General features: G+C 47.4%; 2 protein-coding genes across 9 annotated transcripts in view; one reads left to right on the top strand and one right to left on the bottom strand.

Moving 5' to 3' along the window:
• Positions 1-1,690, top strand: part of ZNF219 (zinc finger protein 219) — a 13,689-nt gene extending 11,999 nt beyond the window's left edge. For all 4 annotated transcript variants that reach the window (XM_069097755.1, XM_069097753.1, XM_069097756.1 and 1 more), the window contains 2 exons: positions 149-280; positions 636-1,690. In XM_069097755.1, the coding sequence (XP_068953856.1) occupies positions 149-280; positions 636-1,249 (746 nt within the window). In that variant the 3' untranslated portion in view covers positions 1,250-1,690. The remainder of the gene's footprint in view (positions 1-148; positions 281-635) is intronic.
• A 784-nt stretch (positions 1,691-2,474) lies between these two features.
• Positions 2,475-26,382, bottom strand: ARHGEF40 (Rho guanine nucleotide exchange factor 40). Of its 5 annotated transcripts, none has more exons than XM_069097749.1 (24): positions 26,134-26,382; positions 23,230-23,427; positions 21,449-22,697; positions 21,143-21,310; positions 20,857-20,977; positions 20,371-20,467; positions 20,204-20,284; positions 19,969-20,085; positions 18,600-18,695; positions 18,329-18,462; positions 17,958-18,084; positions 12,279-12,401; positions 11,993-12,136; positions 9,089-9,699; positions 8,649-8,883; positions 8,101-8,187; positions 7,070-7,285; positions 5,995-6,165; positions 5,123-5,300; positions 4,867-4,971; positions 4,472-4,615; positions 3,800-3,930; positions 3,131-3,187; positions 2,475-3,000 (listed from the first exon to the last, which is right to left on the bottom strand). In XM_069097749.1, exons 1-23 carry the CDS (start codon positions 26,134-26,136, stop codon positions 3,146-3,148), a joined length of 4,578 nt encoding a protein of 1,525 aa, XP_068953850.1. In that variant the 5' UTR covers positions 26,137-26,382; the 3' UTR covers positions 2,475-3,000; positions 3,131-3,145. The 5 variants fall into 5 exon arrangements, with proteins under 5 accessions (XP_068953850.1, XP_068953848.1, XP_068953851.1 ...); XM_069097747.1 differs by having other exon boundaries at positions 2,475-3,005; positions 26,134-26,381; XM_069097750.1 differs by having other exon boundaries at positions 2,475-3,005; positions 18,329-18,444; positions 26,134-26,381.
• Positions 26,383-26,667: the final 285 nt, after the last annotated feature.

Genomic DNA, 26,667 nt, shown 5'->3' with positions numbered 1-26,667 from the left:
GCACTGATACCCCACTGTCTGCCCTTGTTTCCCCCACTCCCTTTTTCACTCTAGTCTGGTAGAGACTCAGTCTGCAGTTTGGAGGGAGAGTAGGGAGGATGCAGCTGGGACTTAGCCTCTTAACTGGATTCCTTAACATGTGTTGCAGAAGAGAACGGGTTGTTAGTAGGGGGAACACGGCCTGAAGGGGGCCGGGGAGCCTCGGGCAAAGACTGCCCCTTCTGTGGGAAATCCTTCCGTTCTGCACACCACCTCAAAGTGCATCTGCGGGTGCATACAGGTGAGATGGGGGATGGGAGGAGGTATCCCAGAGGGCTGCAAGGGGTTGGAAATGATGTAGGTTTTGAGAAGGAAGAGGAAAGCAGGTGGGTTTGGGAGGATGAGGGGCATCTCTTGCCCAGAGCTGGAGATGTGTGTGGCAAACATTTTATGAAGGATTCACAGGTCGTGGGAGGACCTTCACTAATGGGTGGCAGTCACTGGTTTGGGGGCAGTCCAGAATCTTGAAGCCTTAGAACTCAGAGGAGGGGGCCACCTTGCACATTTTCTGGTCTGCAAGTCTGTGAAAGGGGAAGGGATGAGACACTCCAATGGGTTCTGCCGGTCTCCCCAACCGAGTTGTCTGCTCTCTGCAGGTGAGCGCCCCTACAAGTGTCCCCACTGTGATTACGCGGGTACCCAGTCGGGCTCCCTCAAATATCACCTGCAGCGTCACCATCGAGAGCAAAGGAGCGGAGCAGGACCGGGGCCACCCCCGGAGCCTCCGCCCCCACCTCAACGGGGCTCTGCTACATCCCAAGGGGCTAAACCCAATCCTGCACCCCCAACCTGGGCGGAGGGCGCCATGGGCTCCCGCCTCCCTTCCAGCGCCACAGCCCCCTCCCGTCGTAAACCTGTGAGCCCTGGGAGGACCCTGCGCAATGGGCGAGGTGGCGAAGCTGAGCCTCTGGACCTGTCCCTGCGGGCGGGGGCCGGAGGTGAGGCCGGGGCCGGGGGTTCCCTGCACCGTTGCCTCTTCTGCCCTTTTGCTACTGGAGCTCCAGAGCTCATGGCTTTGCATCTGCAAGTGCATCACAGCCGTCGGGCTCGGGGTCGCAGGCCACCCCAGTCCGCTCCCTCCCCGCCCTCATCCGCTTGCGTCCTGTCAGGGGAGTTGACCCCCAGCCCTCCGCAGGATGGGGATGGGAGCCCTGGGCTATCGCGACCGGGAGAGGCGGCAGGGGCTGGGGTGGGAGGGCAGGAACGGTAGGGAGCCCATTTAGGGGCAGGTAGCTTAGAGAGCTCTCGCCTTGAGGGAGCGGGAAATCACTAGAGGTAGTTGGGTAGGGCAGCCAGCAGGGGGCAGCTCTGAACCCACATCCAGTCCTCAGGCATATCTGGGCAGAGCTGGAGAATTCAGCCTGGGATATGTGGGTTGGAGGGCGGTGTCCACCCTGTCCTGGGGAGAGTCACAGTGCCTTAGAGTGGCGGAGGTGGGGGCAGAGAGCAGAGTCCTAGGGCGGGAAAGGGGGCCCGGTAGAGGGGGCCGTCCCACCAGTCCTTGCTGGTCCATAGCCGTGAGAGTTTATTTTTGTACGAGGGGGACCGTCCCACCCTCCTCCTGTCCCTAGCAGGGGTCCCGTAGACGTCGCTATTTTTGGTACGATCCCCGCAGACCTGGTTTACCCCAATAAACAGGTGTCTTAAGGCACTGGGCACTGTGTCCTTCTGTCGGCCTATGTCCTCCTGTTCTTTGTCAGCCATCTACATCAGGCAGCCAGTTTCCTCAGACACTGTCCATTGGACCCAGAGCTCCTTGGAAGCAGCCAGGACTCCCAACAGAGGTGGGTGGGCAGAAGGGGACATAGGAGGCAGCATCTCACCCTCAGTGACCTCACTGCCAGTCTATAAGAAGTTTCAGAAAGGATGTTGAATGGAAGGCCCCTGAGGACTCAGGTTTCTTGCACCAACAGCTTTTGCCTTGTGATGAAGTGTGGGTGGCACCTGGTTTACTTAATTTGAAAGAGTTGTGATTTCTTCCTTATGAATAGTACCTTCACAGGGAGATTGTAATCATTTCCATGCTTTAGTAAGTAGGTACTTCATCAGTTGCAGTGAACCCCCCCCCAAAAAAAAATCATTATTCTGTAGCCAATCTTCTTGTGATGAGCCTCCCTACATTTAGGTGGCCTCATTTAGACATGCTATTAGTCATAGGAACAAAACTTTGGTCATAGATTTAGACTGTAGAGGTTTTGTAGTTGAAACCCTTAATTTTCCAGATTAGAAGAATGAAGTCCGAGGTCACATGAAAGGATTTCTTAAAATGACTTCTTAAAAAATTACTTTAAAAAGCCTTTAAAAGGCTTTACTTAAAATTAGTTTTTTTTTTTTTTTATCCATTCTGTCCATGAGACTAGTTATGGGGAAGTATCCAAATTAAAGTGTGTCTCAGTTACTCCAAAGGACTAAGGAGACTTCCTGTTTCCAGGAGATGACTTCAGTAAATATATTTAATATGGCAATAGTAATTATAATAATAGTAATTACATAGAAGACACCTTCAGGTCCCCCCCCCACAACAATTTGCATAGTTCCATCTCCTGTGATGGTCTAGTTTCCAGAATACTCCAGTTTGCCTGGCAGAGATGAACTCCTTTAGGGAAGAGTAATGGGTGGAAGAGAAATGAGAGTTGTGGGTAGGGGAACATGTGCAGTGATGTATTTTCTAGGGGATGATGAGTTAAGATTGGGGAAGAAAGGGAAGATGGAGAATTTCTCCTATTGCAGGGTTTCAGTGGTGAGCAGATATGGTCACTTTGGGTCCTGCAGGCAAAGGCACCAAGCTAGGAAGAAGAGCAGGGGATGGGGAGACAGTATAATAATGCACTGGTCCCTTGACCCCTCTTTCCCAGAAAATAAAATGAAAGGAAGAAGCATGACATTCTCTCATGCCTCTGTTATGCCTCTACCCCAACCCATCATGTGCTCCAAAGGTGGTGCTCCTGTTGAGTTCTCGACCTACTCTGTAAGAGAGAAGAGTAAGAGGAGTCGAGTCGAGCAAGAATTGACTCCTGGGAGCTGGGGGAGGGAGTTGGGAACATCGAAGGGGAGGGAAATGTTGGGTGGGAAAGAGGATAATGGGACTCACCCCAGAGCTCCAGGGTCACAGAGGGGTGGTGGGGTCACTTGGGGCTCGAGTATGGCTCTGAGGAAAGACAAACTACAGTGAGCTATAAAGATAATAACTACCTCTTTTTACTTGTTCCCCCATCAAGCTTGTACCTCTTTAGTTACAATAATATTAGCTGACATTTAAGATAGTTCTTTATAACTGTAGAACCCTTCCTGTATATGATCTCAATTGATCATCACAATATTTCTATGAAGTAGCTAGATGTCACTACCCCCTGTTTTATAAATTAAAAACCTGAGACTGAAGGAGGATTAAGTGTTGCCTAAGGTTACACAGCTTGTAAATGCAGTCCAAACCACCCCTGAGAACTAGCCTGGACTTCAACATAGTTCTAACTAGAAGTCTGTTACTTATGGTACTACACCAAAGATGTCTCCCTAATATTTCTGGATTTTGTCAGTTTAGTTTAAGTCCTAAATGACCCCATCTGTAATCCCCTCTTTTCTTCCACCCTAATATTACACTACTTGTTAAATGCCCTCTCCTACTCTAGGGATATTTTGATCCCTGGCTTAAATTGGGAAGGACAACATTCCTGATTAATGGACTCTATGAATGGGAGAAGTTACATATAAAAAAGTCAAAGAGAGCATTCCCAGACCTGGCCCCATTATAGGAACTCACCGGACGGGCATACCCCAATATCCCTCCACTAGACAGGATAGGGGTGCTGCTCCCAAGGTTGGGGGGCTGTAGGCTGGGGCTGCTCCTTGTTCCTGGGGACACTTCTCCAGAAGAGTCAGGTGATTCAGGTGCTGGAGGGGAAGCTGGGATGAGACCAGTGTATAGAACCCCTCCAGATTACCTTAAGCAACCAGGCTGCAGGACCATAGAGGAAAAACTCCCTAGCAACAGGAAGCTGTGAGACACCATAGCAACCCAGTTGCAGGGGGACCCACCCCCCAGTAAGAGGCAGGAAATTGTCAGCAGCATCATTAGAACAACCAGGGAAGAAGCAACAGGAAGCTGTAAGTATTGCCATGGTGAACCAGGAGGGCACAACAGGAAGTTGAGGCAGTTTCCATAGCGACCAAGGGAGAGCTAGAGAGAGGGGCATAGAAGAAATGCTCCTTAAAAACAGTCTGCTATAAGCATCAACCAAGCAATGGAGTAAAAGGTGCTTCAGGATTGGAAAGGTGTATAAAATCATCACGGCAACAAGGCTACTTGTCTAAGGCAGGAAAAATTTCTCAGTTACAGGCAGCCCTAAGCATTGCCATGGTGAACTAGTTGTTATGAGCATCCAGTTAGGGGCATCACCAGGGTGCAGGGCCACTGCCACTCATGGTGCCTCACCCAGGGAGATCTGCTTGATGTCCAGGTCCCAGGCCTCTTCCTCGACGCGGGCAGGCAGGGAGCAGGCTCCCGGGGAGAGACAGGGTAGGGAGGGGCCGACATGCTCAAAAGAAGAGACAGCCACGGAGGCCCGAGTTCGGGCAGCTGTAGAAAGTGGGGTGTGTGGGAGGGAGGGGCGGATATTGTAATGGGAAAGCTCTTCTACCTCCCCATGATGTTCCTTGGTCCCATGGAATGTCCCCTAGTCCTCAATTCCTAGAAAGAGTTTACCATTCCTCTTTTATTTCTACTTATCCACCAACCCCTATCCTTGAACTGTGCCCTCATCTTAAAGGTTCTGAGGACTTCTTGGGGAAGGGGGTAGGGAGGAAAACTTTCCACACCATAACCCTCACCTCTCCCTGTGAGCAGGGCACTCAGGGTCCTCTCCCCAAGGGCTTTGATGTCCAAAAAGGGTTTGTTTCCAATGCCCATAGATACCATCTGTTGCACACGAAGCTCTGGGGAAACAGAGACATTGTCACTTCCCCCTCTCCCTTCTTACCTCTGTTCCTGCTGGAACTCCAGCTTGTTGTCCACCCCTCTCTGTGTTCCTTCTCCACCACCACCCCTCCTTCAGTCTGCTCGGACTCCTAAGCTCTCTTCCTGTACCCTTGTTGTGAGCTGCCTGTCTCCAAAGCAGCTGGGCAATGGAGCTTGTCCACTTGTGTTTAATCTCAGATGAGGTGGCCTGAAGTGTGTATGCTTCCCGGGAACGCCGTCTTCGGAACCACAGCTCAAAGCAGAGCCCGCTGTCCCCAATGTTTTCTGTCAGCCCCATGTCAGCCGTCTGAGAGGAAAAATAGAAAGGGAAGGGTGGAGACTGAATAAATAAGCAGGTGGTACATCCCCAAGATCCAGAATATAGCCTAAGAATAAATACTGGAGTCATAGAAAATGATTCTAGATCTACTGATCCAGGTCTTGGAGCAAAACTATTGGCTGTGGAAAATGGGAATCCTGCAGCACCTGGTATCAAGGTATCTTCACATGGGCAAATCTTTTGGGTCATTCCCTTTGTTTATTCATTCTGGTCCAGAAGTATTTGCAGTGACTATGTATTCTAGATCAGAGTGTCAGACTCATCACTGGCAAAACTCCTGGGTGCAGCCAAACCAGGTTAAAATGTAATTGGGAAGTGTTTAACAAAATAAATAAAAATACAATACAACATAGATAATGTTGATTTGTGGTTTTCTAAGTCAAGATGTGGCTTGCAGAGATATCTATTTGAGTTTGATCCCCTAGTTCTAGATCACATACTGCCATTCCCATTTTATCCCTGGATCATCTGGTTGTGGCTACTGCATTAGAGAAAAGGAAATCGCCTGAGCTCGATTCATGTTGAGCACTTGAGATCTTGACCCATTGGTTGACTTTAGGCCAAGGCCTGTTTCTAGATTATCCAAGTGTCTGGACTAGGATGAGGTTCCAGAGCACTCTGAATATCCAAGGAAGGAAGGATGCCTTAAATGGGGATGTACCTTAAAGGCCTGCTTGTAAACAAAAACCTCAGGTCCACCCTCTGGACTCTTGAGTTTGCTGAAGAGGAGGAGATGTTCAAAGAGGAAGACATGACGCAGGCATTTCCTCCTCCCACAGAAGACAGTGAAAGGATCTCTGTGCAGTAGCTGCCCTTGCTCCTTCAGATCCACCTGATGAAAGACAAAGGGCAAAGTTTGGCCTGTCCTTGGTTCTGGCTCAAAATCTTATGACCCCATGACTCCTTTCCTATTCCTTCTACTTGACTTTTCAGTTCTGTACCTTTTTTTCCATCTGCCTTACTGACCCTCGCTTACTTATTTCCATCCCAAATGTCCATTCTATTTGTCTCTTCCTTTTTCTTTTTCCCTGCAGCAGATGAATTGAAAGCTCAGGGAGACTTTTTTTGGGTTGGGGAGCACTGTGTTGGGTTCTTTAGGTAAATCCCAGAAAGCAGTGAAACTTTTGGCTTAGAATCCCCAAACCTGGGTTCAAGGCTGCTTTGAAAAATCATAAGATAATGTATTTTTACAGGCAGTCCTCCATCCCAACCTTGGGAGGAGAAAGGCATGGCACACTGCAGCAGTTTGTAGCCTCTGAGGCTACAATTGCATTGCATTCTGAAAACTTTGGCACTCTAAATGGCTATTCTTGTAAGAAAGGGGACAAAGAATTAGAAGGAGCTGTTCCCCAAAGGTAAGGGCAGAGTTGTGGTGGAACTTGATCTCGGGGTGGAGAAAAGAAAAAAAGGAAGAGGAAAATTGGATGGGCATTTGGGATGGATCTAAGTAAGGTAAGGCTGGTAAGGTAGATGGGGAAAAGGCATGGAATCGTCGTGGAATTGGAAAGTCAAGTAGAAAGAACAGGAAAGGAGTCATAGGGTCATAGGATTTTGAGCTAGAAGAGGTCTAAGAAATTATTTAAATCGAATTATTTCATCTTACAGCTGAAGAAACTGAGAATTAAGGAGATGACTTGGCTACAGTCAGACAGCTAACTAGCAGCAGGACTGAGACTAGAACCCGTCATCTGTCTCAGAGGTAGCGGTGCAAAGTGGATGGCATTGGTTCCTTTTACCTCACAGCCACGTACAGCCTCCACAGCCAGCAGATCCCGACCTCTGTCCTCTTGGTCCCTTAGCAGCTGCAGGGCAGCTGATAGAGCCTGACGTTCAGAACTCAGCTCAGTCCCCGTCTCTTTCAGCAACTCCTCTAAGAGTTTCCCATATCGAGCTAACTGTTCCAGGGGTTGCTGTAGGAATCGGGGCAAGTAGGGGCCACCTTCAGTGGAACCCTTGGGTGGGGGAGGAGACAAAAAGGGTTCATGATGAGGGTTTGAGGCATTCATTCAGTGAGCATGTGGCAGTTATATTCTGAAGAGCTGAGGGGTGCCACCCAAGGACAACATGTATATATGAGACCAGAGGATTCTCTCTGCCCCCCCCCCCCCGGGAGTGGGCTTGTCCATGTAATGTCCCAGACAAAGGTTAGGGGGAGAGGACATTTAGAAGATTATTTCACCTTCCTTAATCTAAGGAGAAAAGGATGAGGAATGGAATAAATTATGATGATCGCCTATTATATTTCTATAGCATTTATACTATTTAAACGTGATTTCACATCTGTGATCTTATTTGATCCTGGCTATAGCCATATGAAATAGGTAATATAGGAATTCTCACTATTTACTGAGATGAGGAAATAGAATAAGAGAAGTAGCTTATGTTACATTCACATAGCTAACTAAGAAGACCTGGTGCTAGAACACAGATTTCCCTGCTTCTGTCTGCCCAGTGCCAGCATTGGCCTTGTGGACTTGTTTCATCCCCCAGAAACTCTAGAGAGGGTTCTTTCTAACTGCAGGCATTGGGCATGGCAGTGGCAATGCTCTTGGAATGCTGCTGGGCTGCCCAGTTCCAGTGCCCTTTCTACTCTGCCAGGTGATTCAAACAAGTTACAGATGCCCTACACATCTATATGTCTCTAGAAAGACTCCATTCCACCCCCTCCCCCAACTATGGGACATAAGGATAAAGGGTAGAAGTGGTAGGTGTGTTCTGCTTCTTTCTATCCCATTCCCTGGTGTCTAACTAAAAAGGGACCTCTTACTTTGTTAGGGGGGTTGAGTGCAGCCAGACCAGCTTCCAGTTTGTGCCGGTGTTTCAAATACTGAGCATACAAATTGAACTGGTCCCCCTGTATCAGGAAGAAAGTGGGTAATGATTGAACTGCACTCTCTGCATGAGGAAGAAGGTGGTTAACAGCAGTCCAGGAAGAGCCAGGTGATGCAGAATGAGATGCCCTCTGCTCCTGACAGCCCCAGAAGAAGAGCAGGGAAGATCAGGAGACACTTGGTTAAAAGAAAGGGACCAAGTTTATGGAGAGACTTCACACAAGATACAAATACAGTGTCACACTGGAGATGTCCTTCTTTACATAGCACTCCGGAAAAGGATGAAGAAATAGCTTGAGGGAGATGTGAGAGGTATCTTTAGAGGCACTTGGGGACTGAGAGTTTTAGAGGATTGGGCACTGTGTAAAATGGTTTAGGAGGATAGGGCTTGGGAGAAAATAAAGTTAGGGGAAATGAGGCTTATAGTAGCAGAGGCCAGTGGAGAAGGGGCTCGGGGAAGGAAAAGGACTGATTGGTTACTTACATGCCTCAGGAAACAAGCTCCCACTCGAAGAGGGTGTGTAGCACAGCCTTGCAGCTCCCGAAGGAAATGCACACGATGGAAACTTCGGAGTCGCTCACGAGCAGCCAGGACTGCAGCCCAGTCTGCCCGAAGCTCTGCTGTCAGCTCGGGTCCTGCTGTGGGCACTGGTTCACCCAATACTGTTACATATTCTTGCTCGCAAGAGATCAACTCTGACACCAACCGCTGCTGAGCACTGTAAACACAGGACAGGAGGCAGGGGATGTCACTCTGGCCTATGGGAAGAACTGGGCCCCCAGAGGATGTGATGGGGAACCCCTCCCTCCCTTCTCTCCTTAACCTGATACGAACTAACTTCACTGGGGCTGGAAGGGTGGGGAAGAGAGCATTGATGGATAGGGTTGAGTTCCTTAGTGTCTAAGGGTGATTTCAGCACTCACCTGATGCTTCTCTTGCGCTCCATCCGAGGGGTGCCTACCCCCCAGGGCCCATCAGGGACTCCAGCTCGGCCTAGCAGTACATGTTCCCTGGGGCTGCAGGTCCTGTCTACCACCTCAGTGCTGCTGACCTCTAGGCCACGGATCAATACAGCTCGTGTGGTCCCAGGCCGTGGCTTGCCCTGGGCCTCAGGAGCAGGCTCTTGTGTTTCTTCCTCACTGTCTTCCCCACAGGGTGCCAGGGAACAGTGGGAAGGTGCTGGTCGGGGCCCTGGGCTATTGGGGAGCAGCAACAAGCTGAGGCTTCGAGAGGGGCTGAGTGGATCTTGTTTGCCTCTTCCACTGCTGGCACTGTCTGCCCGACGCCGGCACCGGCTTTGTGGACTTGTTTCATCCCCCAGAAACTCTTGAACCCTTCTTTCTAGCTCCAGGCATCGAGCATGGCAGCGGCCCCACTCTCGGAGTGCTGCTGGGCTGCCTAATTCCAGGGCCAGAGCCCGCATTTCTTGGAAGGTGCCTGCACTAGGCACTGGGGCCAGGGCTGCTAGTACAGCTTCCTGACCTGGTCCTGCTCCTACTAATTTTGCTGTTCCTTCATCCACCCACTCGTGTGCCTGTAAGGGCAATGAAAAAGACATGGGAGAGGAAGAACCAATGGAAGACAGAGAAAAAGGGATGTGAGGTTAGTCTCTTGTCCTTATAACAGTTTATTTCTTCTTTGCTTAATGCCCCTCCAGGAGCCCCAGGGCTCTTGCAAGAATATTGCCCAAGGAAAAGCATCCCCTGGGAATACTCTACCCAGAGTCCCAGCACCAAGGCTCTTCTTTCACAAGGGTCCCCAGAGATATAAAAAAAAATTAAGTAATAGTTTACACTTACATAGAATTTTGGGGTTTACAAATTGTTTTACATACATTGTCTGATTTGGATACATTATCTCAAAACACAGTAGGGCATTATGGAAAGAATACTGGTCTTGGCATTAGGAGACCTGGATTCAAATCCCTGCTCTGCCACTTTCTAACTGGGTGATCTGTGCAAAGTCTCTTAATTTCTCTGTATCTGTCATCTGAAAAAAGGGGGAGACACTAATTGCCTCATAGAGTTGCTTTGAGAACAGCATTTTGCAAACCTTAAAACTTCATAAAAGTCGGAGTTAAAATTCTCCTATTTGATCCAACCAGCAATATTATAAGGTAGAGATGCAAGGATTATTTCCATCTCTCCTCAAATGAGGTGACATAACTCCTATACAGTCAGAAGGCTTATAAGTGTTAGAGGCAGGATATGAGCAATTGCTCCCTATGTACTGGACCCTTCTCTGCCTATAAACATACCCAGGTCTACCTCCTTGCCTAAATTTGACCCTACCATCCCCTCAAGTAACCATCCTACATTTTTCCTTTATAATCAAACTCATAGAAATACCTCCCTTTCCCCCTCACTTCTCAGCCTCTCTCTCTCTCTCTCTTTTAAGGCAATCAGAGTTAAGTGACTTGCCCAGGGTCACTTGGCTATTAAATGTCTGAAGCTGGATTTGAACTCAGACCTTCCTGACTTGAGGGCTCTAACCACTACATCATTTAGTTGCCCCTCTCAGCCTCTTTCAATCTGCCTTTTGATCTCATTATTCAACTGAAACTACTCTCTTCAAAATTGATAAAGATCTCTTAATTAATAAATCCCAATGACCTTTTCTTAGATGTCATTTCTTCTTGATATTGTTTGGTGTGGTTTACCGTAATCTCTTGAATTTGAGTGAAACTGCTCTGTCTCATTCTCCTTCTACCGTTCTGACCTTGCCTCAAGCTCCTTTTCCAGATCATCAACCCTCTAACTGTGGGTGTGTCCCAATACTTTGTCCTGGACCTTCTTTTCTCTCTTGGTTACTTCATCAGCTTCAATTACAATGACTTCAATTACAATCTCTGTGCAGATGATTCCCATATCTGTATATCCACACTCCATCTCTCTGCTTGTCTTCAGTGCAGCATCATGCAATGCCTTCTGAACATCTCCAAGTGGATGTCCCATAGATATTTTAAACTCAATGTGTTCAAAATAGAGCATATTATCTTTTTGCCCAAAGCTACCCATCTTCCAAACTTCCCTCTTTTCTGCTGAGAGCACCACTACCCTTCCAGTCATCCAAGCTCATAACCTTGGAGTCATGCTAGCTTTTTCACTCACCCTCACCCCTCATACACCAATCAATTGTCAAGTCTTGCTGATTATATAACTCCAAAACATCTCTCCCATCTGCCTTCTTCTCTCCACTCACATGAGCATTATCCTAGCATTGGCTCTTATTAGTCAGCTTTCCTTAACTATTGTAGTAACCTTCTAATTGGTTTTCTAGTCTCTGGTCTCTCCCTTCTTCAATTCAGTTTAACTGACTGACTTTATATTCCAGTCAAGTTGGCTCATTTTTCATTTTGGTGTGATCTGCTATCTCTTGTCTCTGTGACTTTGTATTACCCATGTTCTAGCCTATAATACACATCCTCCTTATACTGGGTTCTTGGGTTCTCTGTTGTTTTTTTCAAGACTCAGCTCAAGTACCACCCCCTATAAGGGGCCTTTTGTGATACCTCAGTTGTTTGCGCCCTCCTGAAATTAACTTTGTATTTCCTTTGTAAATATTTTGTATTGACTTCTCTGTGCATATGACATTGTTTTCCCTCGATAGAACATAAGCTCCCTGAAGGCAGGGACTGTTGTATATTTATCTTTACATCTCCATTGCCTAGCAGAGTATAGCCTGGCACATAGTATGTGAACCTAGGTTTCCTGACCCTCCCCAATCCATCCTGCTTTCCTCCAGAGAAGGATATAGGAAGAGAAAGAAGACAATGAGGAGAGGGGAGATGGGAAAGGAAGTAAAAGAAGGGGAAGGCGCAAGGGTACCTGCTGAAAGAAACGGTGTAGCCGGAGGGCCCGATGGAGGCTGCTGTCCACTTGTTCCAGTCGCTGCTCAAAATCATCCAGGGGCTGCTGGGTGGTAGGATCCTCTTCCAGGGTCAGCGCCTCCCGAGCCTGGGCCAGCTGCTCCTGCAGAAGGTTGAGGGGGAGCAATCCATTGTCTCTGCCCTGGTCTTTCAAGAGCTTTTCCTCTTTCCTCCACCACCAGATCTTCCCTTCTTCTCTGTTGTCCCTTATTTTTATTTGCTTCAATTGGTCCCCCTTGCCTTACCTGGGCTTCAGTACTGAAGGCTTGGAAACGCATCTCTGTCTCCTGCAGGGCAGGGAGGGAGTCTCCAAGCTCAGTAAAGCTCATCAGCTTCTCTTCTCCTGGGCCAGAAAGCCACTGCAGCACCTAGAGGCAAACAGATTGGAGAGAGGAGTCACCAGTCAGAGAAGCAGTGTGATATTACAGAAAGGACACTGAACCCAGAAGTAAGGAGGGTTGGGTTCTATTTGATTCTAGCTGTGCCACTAGCTGACTGGGAGATCTTGGATATCTTCCTAATGCTCAGTTTTCTCGTCTGTAAAACGGGGATAATAATAATCATAATTAAAGGGCTGTAAGAATCAGATAAGCTAATGGACATGAAAACAATTTCAAAAGTATTATGCAAAATCCCAGAGTAATTAAGAAGACCTGGGGTGGGTAGGATATATAACTGGAACTGAGGAGAGGAGAGCTTGGCATTCATCAAGAAGAGACAACAGGAGAGTGGAGAAAGGAAGCCTGACCGGGACCTGGAGGCAGGCTAAGGGTTGTTGGGGTGGAGGGGGATAAGGGGAAACCAGGAGGAAGCTCTTTAGAGAAACCTCATCCAGGAGAAAGCAATGCAAAAGGTGGTATTGAGGGCTTGACCAGAAATAGCTGACTCCTTGATAGCTGAAGAGAACATGAGGGGGGGTGGAAGAAGAGTGGGAAGTAGCTCTGTGGTTATAGCATACATATGTGGGCATGTGTGGTTTGAGTATTGTTTTTCTAAGACTGTAGAAAAATTGAGGTTGGCCAAAAGGGTAAATAATAGCTTACAGGCATATACCTCATGCATATGAAGCCCTGAGCAAAGTACTTTATAATTGTTATCTTATTTAATCCTCAAAACAACCCATGAAGGTGGGTGCTATTATTATCATTTCATGGATAAGGAAACTGAAGCAAATAGGTTAAGTGACTTGTCCAGGGTCACACAGCTAGCATGTATGCAAGGAGGACAATAGATACCCTAATAATAATAAAAATTAAAATAATACCAGCACAGTGTAATGGAATAAGCTTTGGAGAGAGACAGAGAACTGAGATTTAAGATTCTACTCTATCACTTAATAACGATGAGACCCTGGGTGAGTTACTTAATCCCATCTGTAAAATAGGTTTCTAATCTCACAGGGTTGTCAAAGGAAAGCACTTTGTAAACATTAAAGTGCTATGGAAATGTGGTATTATTGTTATTATTATGTCTGACATTCATATAACACTTCGTGGTTACAAAATGTTTTACATAAATTATCTCATTTGATCCAGACAACTCTGGGAAATAGGTAGTACAAGGATTATTCTAATTTTCAAGTACACAAGTGGGAAATGACTCACTTAATGTCACCAAGTTAGTCAGTGGCACTTAGATTTCAACTTTGGCACATACACAGTCCAGGGTCACTTTCTTGGTATTAGTCATGAAAAGTTCCTTGGCATCCTGACCTTACCTGGGCTGCAGATGGTCACTTCCATGCTCCAGGGACTATGGAACAAAAACCAAGTCTAAGGGTCCAAGCTCATTGTAACCTCCCTGTAGTAGTATAGCTAGAGTTCTCTGCAGGGTTCTTGACCCCAGAAGGTTAACATCCAGAGAAGGAAGAAAGTGTTTCTGAAGAGTCCTCTTAAAAAGACGAATATTTTTCAAGACCCTTTGTCCTCTTAGATCTTCATGCCTTCTTCCTTTGGGGTTTGAGGTATTACTATTTTTTATGGCTTCTAGGGTTAGAGTTGACATTGGGTAGAAGAAGGTAGTAGCTGGGAAGTTTTCAGACATCAGCAGGGCTTCCTTTGGGTACATAGGGCCTCTCAGATCTACCAAAAACTACTAGGATGTCTGACTCTTAGACCACATGACACATTTTGGTAGATTGGAAAGTTCATTGGACCTGGATTCTAGTCACAACTCATATTGCATTCCTGGCTCTTCTGTTTCTTCTAGTTGTGGAACTGTGAACAAATCATCTAATCTCTACATATCTATTTCTTGAATAATATATAGATAATACAAATTTCACTCCCTACCTTACAGAGTTGTGAGAAAGGCATTTTGTAAAATATAAAGAACTATATAAATATGGACTGATAATAGCATTATTATGATCAGGATCTTCCAAGATCTCAGATTCAGCCTAGGTGGAAGGAAGGTGGAAGGGGAGAGTATTGGAGCTTATGTTCCCATCCAACATCAGGGAGGGGAAGACTTGATTCCTTAAAGAAAGCTTGATATCAAGAAGCCTATAGAGAGGGCGAGGAAGAAGTTTTGAAATGGCCCCTTCGGATTGGAAGAGAATCTGCCAATATAAGAGGGGAAGAAGCTTTCTCCTTATGGAAGGGGAGGACTAGAGTTGTGGGTTGGCTTCTGGAATACAGAAATGAAAGACTATCCTTGGGGAGCAGTTTAGGGACAGTTTGGGTACGGTGTGAGAAGGGAACACCATGCGAACTCTGGGAGAGATGCATCAGGTTTACTTATAAGGAAAATCATAACATAGATTTCAAGTTGGAAAGGATCTCAGAAGTCATTTAGTCCAACTCCCTTATTTTAAAGAGGAAGAAACTGACGCCCAGAGAGAATTAGTGATTAGCCAAGGGTCACATAGTAAATGTCTGTGGCTGAATTTGAACCTATGTCTTCCCATTTCCAAGTCTCACACTTTCTCAACTATACTAACTTGCTTCTTTTGTAAATTCTGGGAATGTTTTGTGTATTAGGATAATTCAATTATCAGTGGTGTGTTGGTAAGTTTTTAACAACTGGATCTAAAAAAAAAAGTGTTCACAGGACACATTTTTAAATTTAATCTTCGTTGTTAACATTTTCTCCGTTACTCTCTTAAGCCTAAATAATTAACAAAACAAATCACTCTATTTGTAGCATTTACTGATGTCTAAGGTGTTATTGGTCACACTGAAAATTTAACAATCAATTCTCCCAGATTGATTTTCAAGGCTCTGGCACACCCCTAACTGAATCATTCTGATTTGTGATGTGATCAGAAAAATGTCTGGTAGCTCTGTTTCCCTCCTCACTTTGGGTAAAGGCCAGGGAAATGTACTGGCTAAGTGATTACAACTTGTGTAACCTGAGACAAATCACTTAACCTTTCTGGGCCTCAGTTTCTTCATTTGAAGTTATCTGAAATGACCTCTAAGGTCTTTTCAATATAGGATTCTTTGATTACAAAACAGTAAGGGCAGAACATAAAAATAGCTAAATTTATGGAATGCTACTATGTACCTTGCACTGTGTTAAGCACTTTAGAAATATGGTCTCATTTTATCTTTACAATGATCCTGGGAGATAGGTGCTATTATTATCCTCCCTTTATAGATGAGGAGACTGAAGCAGCTAGGTGGTGCAGTGAATAGAGCACCGGCAATGGAGTCAGGAGGACCTGGGTTCGGATCTGGCCTCAGACACTTAACAAAAACTAGCTGTGTGACCCTGGGCAAGTCACTTAATCCCAATTGCCCTATAAAAAGCAAATAAATAAATAAAATATAGATGAGGAGACTTAGGTTAAGTTACTTGCTCAGGGTCACACATCTAGTATCTGAGGCTAGATTTGAATTTAGCTTTTCTTGACTCCAAGCCAAGTATTCAACCCACTGTACCATGTAGCTGCCCCATGAAGAACCTCACTTTTAATCAGGTTCAATCAGGTTTACTCAGAAATTACTAAGTAAACTTGATTCATGGGGTACAGGTAGCAAATCCCAAAGTCAGAATTGGAGGTATTCTAGGATAGAAGGTGACATTCTCACTTAGAATCATGAAGGATCTGGCAGCCATGATGTAAGTCTCCCAGACAAAGAGGAACATGGCTTATTTTCATCCTTGAAAATTTTGATCAAGAATTAGGATAGAAAACTTAGGTGTATCTCAGTCTGGGAATATGCAGATTTCTTTTATGTGTAATTCTATACCTTGTTATATTGCTCTTGAATATATGTATTTCTACATATATATGTACATATACATATATAGATGCATATGTACATACAAATACATATGCATATACAATACATATATACAAACACACATAGATGTATGCACACATTCTCTTTTGTTTTGGAAATAAACCCTAAAAAGTAAACTACTCTTGTCTTACCTATGTGGTGACTAAGGGTATTGGGTAAGAAGGAAATGCATGCTTTTGTGATGTGGTCTTAAAGTGTAGTCTGATCATGTCACTCTTTAGGAAGCTCTCTCTCGTCTCTAGGACAGAAATTCTTAAGCTTTTTTGGTCATGGACCCTTTTAGCAATTTAATGAAGTCCCACACTATTGTGGTTCACTGCCAATATTCATAATTGAAGGAAATAATAAATTTCATTTAGAGTGAAAATATATAGTTACCCTTCCACATTGTGAGTTTCCCCATTGTGGTTTTGATATATCTTGAGCTGACATAAGAAATTAAGTGAGAATTTTGGGGGGAGTTTTGTGGAAGCTGTAGATGACATGTGAAGGCCAGCAGATCACACAGAAAAAGTTTAGAAACTCAGAAATGCATAAAATGTATGTATAGTTTTGTATAATATTAATCTGAAGTTTACAGTAGAGTACTGTAAACACTGAATAAAAGAAAAAATTCAAACTTCTCTGGTATGAAGGTAGGGCCAAAAGATTTTATATGGATTTTCTAGATCATAGGGTGTGTGTGGGGGGGTGCTGTGCCCCTAACCCCTTCAATGTGGGAGGGATAACTGTACATGTAATTTTTTTCTCCATCCAAGTTCGCAGATACCCTATAATTTCTCCATTAGATCCCTTTGGGGGCGGGGGTCAGTTACCTGAGGTTAAGAACCCCTACTCTAGGTTCAACTATAAACTCTTCCATTCAGCATTTAAAGCCTTTTGCAATCTGATGTCAACCTACCTTTCAAGACTTGTTACACATGACTCCTCTTTGTGTACTCTGTAGTTCAGTCAAATTGGCCTATTTGCTGATCGTCACAACAAAATGCCACATTTCCTGTCTGCTTGCCCTTTCATAGGTGATCCCCTATGTCTTTCATGTACTCCTTCCTCCTCCTCTGCACCTCTGAGCAAACCCAACTTGTTCAAAGCTCAGTTCAAGGGCCATCTCATATAATTTGGCCATCGATGATTCTCTCCATTGTTAGTGCCTACTCTTTGAAAATTCTTTGTGTTTACCTTGTATTTATTTCATGTATGTCTTATTTTGACTTGGGATTATAGAGCTAGAACTGGGAGAGACCTTCAGCTGCCATCTAGTCTAGCTCACTTTTATAAGTGTTTCTTCCTATAGAATGTAAACTCCTTGAGGGCAGGGATGATTTCATTTTTGTTTTTATAACCCCAGAAGGGAGCCTGGTGCCTGGCCCACAAGGTTCTTAATGATCCTTGTTAATTGATTGATAGAATCAATCTCCAGACAATCTCCAGACAGGGTTAGTAGCAGAAGAAGGGGGGCAAGTAGAGCTTTGGCAAGGCAGATCTCAGAAAGTAGGAAACCAAGTCCACTCAAGGCCCAGGAGACTCAGTGCCTTGAGCTGAGTTATCAAGGAGATTTAGAAAGTGAGGAAAAGGGAAATCCCTGGGGGTCAAAGGCAAAGTCTCTAATGAGCAGATGTTTCAGATCAGTGTCCAGAGCTAGGGGTGGTGGGAGATGTGAGGACGCCGGCTTACCTGGAGGAATCTGTGCTGACGGCGCTGATTCTCCTGCCGCTGTAGGTAGAGGTTGGACAGGCGCACTAGCTGGTGAATGGCTTCATCCACTTCCTGGTACAGGATTGCAGGGCCAGGGCCCTCCAACCTGAGAGTAAAAGTGGGAATGTGAGTAGACTACCCTTGGCCAGACTCCAGCTTTGACCTATACTTACCTCCTTAGCCTCATTCATTCAGGACCTCATGGGGTCCATTTCCTAGGGATGTAATTGCCACCTCTGGCAGCCCAGTTGCCTACCTCATCTCCTACCTTTTGTAATCCTCAATCAATTCCATTTCTTTCCTCTGTTCCCTAGCCTCCTCCCCTGCCCTCCTTTGTTCATTTCTCTCACCTGCTGCTGTGGGTTATACGAAGCCTCATGAGAATGGCTCCGCCATCCCTCTGCAGTTCTGCCAGCCGGGGATCTGCCAGCACCTTCCGAAGGGGCTCTGGAGTTCCCAGTTCCACCTGTGGAGAGTGGGGCCCCTGAAAGAACACCAGCCCAACCCCCTTTCTTTTACACCCCAGTCCCACAGGCTTCCCTTCTCCCCTATGCTAAGGTCCCACTCATTCTACCCTGGGATTCTTGCCTGTCTCCCTTCCTCTTTTCACCCAATCTGTACCTCTCCTTCAAGCTCTGCAGCCCTTTCGAGTTCCTCAATGGCCTCCCGTATAGAGCATAGAACTTCATGGCACAAGTGGCCCAGTCTTGCTACTTCCTGGAAAACACACATGAGCGCACGCACGCGTGCGTACACACACACACACACACACACACACACACAGAACAAAGACATTGCAGACAGGTGACATTTGTGATGAAGAACCCAAATGCTAAGCTAGGGTAGCCCAATCCCAAGAGATACCCTCTCCTAACTCCCACAGGGGGATCTGAACATCAGAATATCAGAACTAGAGGAAAGCTAATAGATTCTTAGCCAGACTTGTTTTTACATATGAGAAAACTGAGACCCAAAGAGGTGAAAGAATTTGCCCAAGGTTATACAGCCAGTTAGTGGTAGAGCTAGGTCTCAAACCCAGCCTTCCTCAGTCTTAGGCTTTGCTCACAGTCCCTTCACCAAGAATACTCTTCCTCTCTACATACTCAAATCTCACCCATCTTTCAAGACCCAGATCAAATTCTACAACTGCCAAGGAGGGGTTCTCCCCAGTAATTGTAGGGCACACTCCACTTTTTAAGTGTCAGTGTAGACCACTGCTTAACCATTTGTATCACTAAGATTCATAGAAATATTTGATCATGGGAGGAATCTTAGAGACAGTAGAAGTTAACCCTGCTTTCCCCTGCTCCCCAGGAAACTGACATGTTAAGTGAAATGACTCATCTGAGGTCACCTACCTAGGCATTGATGGAGCCTAGATTAGAAAACAGTCTCCTTTCACCCTCCCATACTGCCTCCTTTTCTTCATACTTTTTGGAACTTGGTATTTAACACAGGACTTTTTTGTACTATTTTGCATTATTCTCTAATTGTTTTTAGGTGCATATATCTCATCCTCCCCAGGATCGTAACCTTTTTAAATGATAACAGCTCACATTGATACCGTTGTTAAGGGTTTACAAAGCACTTTCATCATAACAACTTTGTAAAGTAGGTCATGCAAATATTATCCTCATTTAACAGTTGAAAAAAAAACCTGATGTTAAGAGAGATCAAGTAACTTGCTTAGGGTTCTATAACTTGGTAATGTCAGAGCCAAGACCTGAATCCTGGTCATCTGACTCCAAGCCCAATTCTCCATCTGCTATACCAAACTTGATCATATCGTTAGATTCCTTTGAAACACCTTAGTTAAGTGGTCAAAAAATTCTGTTGAATTGGATTGAATTGGAAGCACCATATCACAGTCTTGTGGTCATGGCTTGGATCTGGCCTTCTACCCCAGTTTGCACCCAATGTGGATTTCCTGGTCATGGGCTCATGTCTATAATGCCTTTCTTTGGCTGAGGTAGGGGAAAAGTGACCTTACCTGATGTGTTTCTGTCCAGCGCCGAGGAGAAAGGACCTTGTCACCTCCTAGGTCTTTCTGTAGCTCTTCAGGCTTCACTACAGTTGGTAGGTCACTCTCTGATAGCAACTCAGCACCCTGTGGAGAGTCTGAGATCAGGTGGAGTTCTGGCCAGGTACATAGGCAGCCAAGTAAGACAGTGTGGGACTTATCTCTCTTCTCTTTCACCCACAGGTAGGGCTTTAATTGACCATACCTGAAGATCACCAAGCTCAGGGTGGGGCTCATTTTCAGTTAGAATCATCAGTCGCTGTATCACAGGGTGTTCTTTGGAATCCTAAGGGGAGAGGTGGATCAGTTCAGAACCTGGGAGTCAGGGAGGATAGGAAGGGCACAATGGAATTATAGGTCTAGAATGGGTACCTGAAGATCATTTAGAACAGGAATTAGTCCTGGGGGAAGCAAGGGAGCACACCGGAGGTCAAGAAGGACAGACAATCCCAAAGTCTTCAGGTCAGACCTGTGTGGGGAGGGAAGATTAATAAGGTCTCATGTTTTAGTCCATGGGAAAGTCAATTTCTTGTAGCTCAGGGAGACAGAATGTAAATAGCCAGTATCTGGGGTGGAAAATTTGCCTCTAGGAGAGAGAGCCTTGAAGATCATGAAATCAAATTTCTTGAGACTCTGGGGAGGTCAGTGTTCATAGTCTCTATGGTGAAGGAGCCAAAGTATGGAAAATTTAATCAATGTCCTATATAGAATGCCAGGGTTCCTCAGAATTCAGAAGGGTCATTGAGCTACAATACAAGTCAGTGGGCTGAGGATGGGGGGGGGTGGTGTCATTGTCTCAGAAGTCAAGAGGTCATCATCTTAAGGACTCAGGGAGGTCAGCACTTGGCCTACATTTACCTGAGCAGTGAATGGAGGTAACAAAGAACGGTGCTCATCTCTGCTTGTGTGGGTGGGGCCTCAATAGCAGGGCATGGTGGAGTGATGGTCAACAAGGCCCGGCCACTCTGGTCCACCCCACCTGCGGATGTGAGGTGGCTATGAAAAGGGGTCAGGGATGACCGCCTCATTTAGGTGAAGATGAAATTGATCTTTACACCCCAGCAACATGACCTCCTTTTCCCTCACTTTTTACTTCCTCCCATTTTCTTTTATTCTCTCCTATTCCTCCACTCCAAGCACTCACCAGTCAGCATGAAAAACCCAGATGCCATCAAATCCCAAGTCACATTGGAATCATCATCAGCAAAAGTCGGGGCACACCCTTCAGGGCTACTGCCTTCCTTGCCCTTCTTCCCAGCTTTAGATGGTGGCATTAGGGTGCTAGAGGCAAGTTCCTCTGGGTCTGTGGATACTAAAGAGGAAAGGAAGAGTGGTGGGACTGAGATTTGGAGTAGAGGCTGCTCCCAGACTGAGACCACTACAATAGTCCTTTCTCTACTGCTGAGACCACTCCCGCCTGTGTTCCCCACTGGCCTCCATGTACTCCTACCTTCTGTAGCAGCCACACTCTGCACTGCTGGCTCTGCTTCTCCTGTTCCCTCCTCTGTGGACTCATAGGCAGAAGAGGGTAAGGATTCTCTTTCCTTCACTGGCTCTGGCTCTGGCTTCAGCTCCAGATCAGGTTTTCCTGTACATTCAGGTTCTTCTTCTTGTCCCAGATGGACTCCTGAGAGCTCATTCTCATTTGGGGGGGCCAGACTAGTGAGGGCTTCAGGATGACTGGTCTCTTCTTTGCTCCTGGGGCTTGATGGTACACTTTCTGCTCCCTGTCCAGTGGTTCCTCTGCCTCCCCCACGCTTTTTCCTTCTGTTTCCTTTGCCTAATTTCCGGGGTGTCCCAGTCAGTCCTTCATCCCCTTGGCCTGGCCCATCCCCACCCTCATTTGGTTTTAAAGGGAAAGGACCAGCTTCCCCTCCCAGTGCCTCCACTGGGAGCTCAGGAGCATTGATTGTTCCTTCTTCTTGAGGGGATTCGGCTTGTGAGGGAAAACCAGTATTGATTCCAGTGCTGCTCCCTTCTCCAGGGGGCCGGGTCCCATCTTGACCCCGGGGCACTGTTCCTTTCTGGTGCAGCCATGCCCGGTGTCGTCTGTGTCTTCCCTTCCCTCCTGCACATTTCCTGGCTGGTACAGTTTGAGTCCTGGAGAGGCCAGGGGAGCTTGTTGCATCTCCTGGACACCCTCGGGCCGGTAGAGTCACCTCTAACAGTTCCACATACTCGCCCTCGGGGGCTTCTGCTGGGGCATTGTGCCCATCCCCAGGGCTTCGAGTGCCCAGGGCCTCCTCAGGCAGTGGGGGGCCAGAGAGCCCAGGGGGTCCTGGGGGAAGCTCTGGGGGCAGAGAAACTGGGCGCTGTCCTACCATGAGACTGTCTTTGTGGACAAAGCGTGGACAGATGAGTTCAGCCCAAGGCAACCTCTGGACACCTGTGGGTGATGCCAGGAGGCATGTGGTGAGGCGCCCTGCTGGACGGTCTTTGTTGATTCCCTGCAGCCACTCAGGAGTGAAGAGGTAGGCACAGGCTTCTGTGGATACTGGAAGTTCCTGCACCCGTCCACCCCCTGGGGCGAGGCACTTGAGTGCCAGGTGAGGGGCTTGGGCCACTGAGGGCACTACTTGTAGGTAGAAGTCTCCAGGGCGAAGCAGCTGCCAGGGCAGTGCAGCCAGCTGTACAACTACTTGCTCATGCAGACAGAGTGGCCAGCCCTCATGAAGAAAGAGGAAGCCGCTGTACTGGGCCTGGAGAGAGAGGGGGAGCTGAAGGTCAAGGGGCCCTAAGACTGGTCAGCAGACTGTGGAGGCAGGGTGCATGAGAACAGGGACAGATAGGGTAAGGGCAATCTATAGCTCTTCTTTGGTCATTATCACAAAATGTACACTGAACCTTAGACAGGGAATTCACTATGGCAATGTAGCAGGTGTGAGTACTATTCAGTATTCAGGAAAGTCATGTTAAGGAGTTAGTTTAAGTATAGGGGCAAGGTCAGTATTGAAGGTTCATGGAGATGGCTAGTATAACAACCCCAGAATGTTAGCCCTGGAGGGAAACTCTGAGACCATATAGCCTAACCTCCTCGTTATATAGATGAAGAAAGACAGCTAGTTGCTCTCTTTGGGAAGTCAGTCATCAATGTCTCTGGAGGGGAGGACAGTTTTTTTCTGGGGGGGTGTCTGTTTCTGTAGGGGCTGGTCCCTGGGATGAGGCAATCAAGCAGTCAGTTTAGGGCCCAGTGAGCAGGCATGCATGCATGCAGGCAGGCTAGTAACTCACACAGGCCTCCTGTTGGACTCGGGCAAGAAGGTGTTTAGCAGGAACCAAGAAATCCAGGGCATAGCGCAGTGCATCTTCTCTGTAGGTACGCTCTACCACCTGGAACACTTGGCCCAGCAGGGTGGGTGCAGTTGCCTCAAAAGGTGGATATAATGCAGCCAGAGTGCTCTGCACACAATCTTCTACTGGCTCTGGCTCCTGGAAGAAGAGAGGGGCAATCAGAGGAGACATCAAGGGGACAGGTCTAGAGATCAGAGGACACTGGGTAGAGTTAGGGGAAGGGGTAAAGGTATCTGGGGTAGGGGAATGATCTGTCCACAGGCCTCCCTGTTGGCTCTTTGAATTGAAGGAGCAGATTTGTATGGTCAGACTTATTGCTAGAGTACAAGGAAATCAGATCAGTTGCTCTAAGGGGCTATACAGTGGCTGGTCATGGGAGAGAAGGATGTGGCAGAAATAGCTTAAATAAGTCCTTCAGTACCTACACATATAATCAGTGAAGGGCTGTAAACTAGGGCAGATTATGCTTAGCGTCAGTCCCCTACATCCTCCACAAACAAAACATATTTTTAGGTAGTTGAAATTAGGTTAAAATAAACTTGGGGGGGGGGCATTTTGCAGGGGGAAAGAGGTCACAAAAGGGGTATGAGGGAAAGGAAATCAGGAAGGGGTCTTACCTTGCATGAGTGTGTGTAGGATGCTCATGAGTTGAGCCTGGTGATTTTTTAGTACCAGCTGGCTGAGTCCCTTTCTCCTCCTAGCCATAGACCCTTTCCTGAACTGTCCCCACTTCTTGACCTCCTCTGCCCCTAGATCTTCCCTACACATCAATGACATCCATGGCTAACTCTGATTCCAACTAGAAGTAGCTCTTTTTACACCTCCATCATCAAGACCCTTCCTATATGCACTGTGCTCCCTTTTCTCTTCTTTGAAGTTCCAAGTAACCTGATTTAATGTTTTAAAATGTGTGTGTGTGTGTGTGTGTGTGTGTGTGTGTGTGTGTGATGGAACAAGAGTTTGCAGTGCAATTGAAATAATCTTCCAACCTCCAAATAACTCTAGTCCAGAGAAAAGAGGCACATATAGCCATAGAGTACCACAGATTTTTGGCATTTACATACTGACAGATGAATTAGGAGCCGATAGAGGATAGTTAGATCTGACAAAGAAGGGCACCTAGACAGACCTGGGCCTGCAGGCATGTGGAAGAACTAACTCCAGAGACTAGCAGAATGAATAGGTGTGTGTAGGGGAAGGGGTGGTGGTAGTGGAGAATGGAGTGGAGGTGGGGCCGAGTGGGCGATAGGCTTAGAGGCCAGGAGGGGAGGGGGGGGAGCAGAAGCCCAGGCTGGGAGGCAGCTGCAATCCATTAGGGGCGGTGAGCTCATGGCTGTGTGAGAGTCCCAGCCACAGGAAGCAGCAGCAGAGAGAGGGGGGAGGAGCAGTCTGAAGAGAGGGGACTGGGAGTGGAGAGTTTGGGAGGGTTTGGGAGGGAAGCGACAGGCCTGGGACAAGAGAGGAGACTAGAGGGACTGAGTCAATAACCCCTGGTACGGCTTCCCTCTTTCTTCCTTGACAGTTTATGCCCTTCTTCTGTGGAGTGGGAGCTTCCCCAATGGCAGTACCCCCTTCTTCCCTGAAGTTCACTCTCCTTCTGGCAGTACCCCTCCCCCATTCCTGCAGTAGGAGCTCCCCCTGGCAGTGCCTTCTTTCTCTCAGCAGTGAAGTCTCCTTCTGAAAGTATTCCTGCAATGAGTTCTCCAGAGGGCAATACCCATTAGGCACCTCTCTCCTCCCCTGCAGTGTTCCTGCCTTACTTCTCCAAATGCCCTCATTCTCCCTGCAGTGTGAACTCAGGTAGTGAGTTTCCCTTAAGGCAGTGCCACCCTCCCTCCCCACTGCAGTGTGAGCTCTCCTGGCAGCGTCCCTTTCTCCCTATGCTACTCACCTCACCAAACATATCAGTCCCCTACAGTGTGCATAGCCCTATACAACATATTAGGAGAAATACGAAGTTTAAGTCAGATATAATCCCTCCTCTTGCAGCTTTCAGTTTTGGAGAGAGAAATGACATGCACAGAGAGCTATAACATACAGTATTAAATGATAAGAGCAGTTAGAGGGGTGGAACAAAGGGCTGTGTGAGCTTCCCCAGGTGATGCTTTCTTCCTCTCTCAGGTATGCCACCTGGGTTAGTACTCCCTGTAGTCTCAGTTCCTTTGCATCTCTTCTACCCTGTTTACTCTTCCATGCCCCTGCCCCAGCTACAGCTGTGACTGGTCCTCTTGGGACCGGATGGGTGGGCCTCCCCTCACAGGACCGGGGACTGAGATGGAAAATGGTGATTGCAGGCAGGTCCTTTCTCATGGCCTGGCCGACCCCTTCCAGGGCCACTGCCAGGACCTGCTCCCAGGGGCCCTGGGTGGGATATGCGGGGTGATTGGGAAGGGAAGGGGCGCTGCACAAGTAGTCTAAGTCAGAGGAAAGGAGAACAGAGAGTAAGAAAGGGAAGGAAGAGGAGAAGGCAAGGGATGTGAAAAGCAAAATTTGAGCATAGAAGAAAGGAGGATGGGGGTGGGGTGGCAAAGTCCAGATAAAGGGATAAAAAATAAGAGTAGTGAGGGGGCTAAAGGGAGGGAAGGGAACCCACAGGGAGAGCCAGTCAGCTCTAGACACAGAGACAGAGAGAGACAGAAAGTAGAGGAAAGGAAAGAGCAGTCCGTTCTTTTTCGAGGTGGGGAGCTAGAGTCAAAGTAGAAGCGGGATCAAGGACAGACAGAGGAGGCGGCGGGGCTGGGGCTGGCACTGGGGCTTGGGATCCAGAGGCCCCGAGAAGAGGGTGGGGGCCAGAGGCAAATAGCTGTGAGAGGAGAACGGTTTAGGCTGAGGTGTAGGACTCACCATAGCTCAGGGGCGCCAGGGCCCCAGTCCGCGGCTGCGTCCAGGCGGGGCCGGGGCGCACCGCTTTCCCTCCCTCCGGCGGCTCTCACTTCGTCTGGCTGGGGGACAGCTCCGGCCCCGGCGGCGGTAGCAGAAGCTAAGCCCGGGCTCTGGCTCCCAGGCCGCGGGGCTCCACCAAGGGGGACCGAGACGGCCGCCCCGCCCCTAAGCGCACACCCCCACCTCCCCCCATCTCCCCGGACTGCCTTTTCTGCGACTTGGTCTAACGGGAGATGCACAACTCCTTGGGACACTCCACCCTCACCCCGCCCATTCACCCAGAACATCCACTCACTACCCTAGATTCTCATCCATCCCAGACCCCAAGTAATTTACTCAGGACCTTGACCCATCGGACAGCCAGACTCTCCCAGGGATTCCCCTTTTGCCTGCTGACTGGTCTCCTTCCCTTGGGATCTGTCTGGGACCTGACCCTCAAATGAATCTTTCTGGGACTTGGGGTGAATCTTTCCCGATCCCTTTTCTCCAGGCGGA

The sequence above is a fragment of the Petaurus breviceps genome, unplaced genomic scaffold (genome assembly GCF_028583685.1).
Source record: "Petaurus breviceps papuanus isolate PSGF00001 unplaced genomic scaffold, PetGlider_PUasm1.0 37, whole genome shotgun sequence".
NCBI lineage: Eukaryota > Metazoa > Chordata > Mammalia > Diprotodontia > Petauridae > Petaurus > Petaurus breviceps.
This window is presented reverse-complemented; position numbering and strand designations above follow the sequence as displayed.

Excerpts from the sequence above, each read along its gene's own strand:
- ARHGEF40 (XM_069097749.1), bottom strand. Across the intron at positions 12,402-17,957 it reads GTCAGCACAGATTCCTCCAG|GTGCTGCAGTGGCTTTCTGG; the intron begins GTAAGCCGGCGT and ends GTTTGCCTCTAG. Across the intron at positions 8,188-8,648 it reads GAGCTTGTTTCCTGAGGCAT|GGGGACCAGTTCAATTTGTA; the intron begins GTAAGTAACCAA and ends TTCCTGATACAG.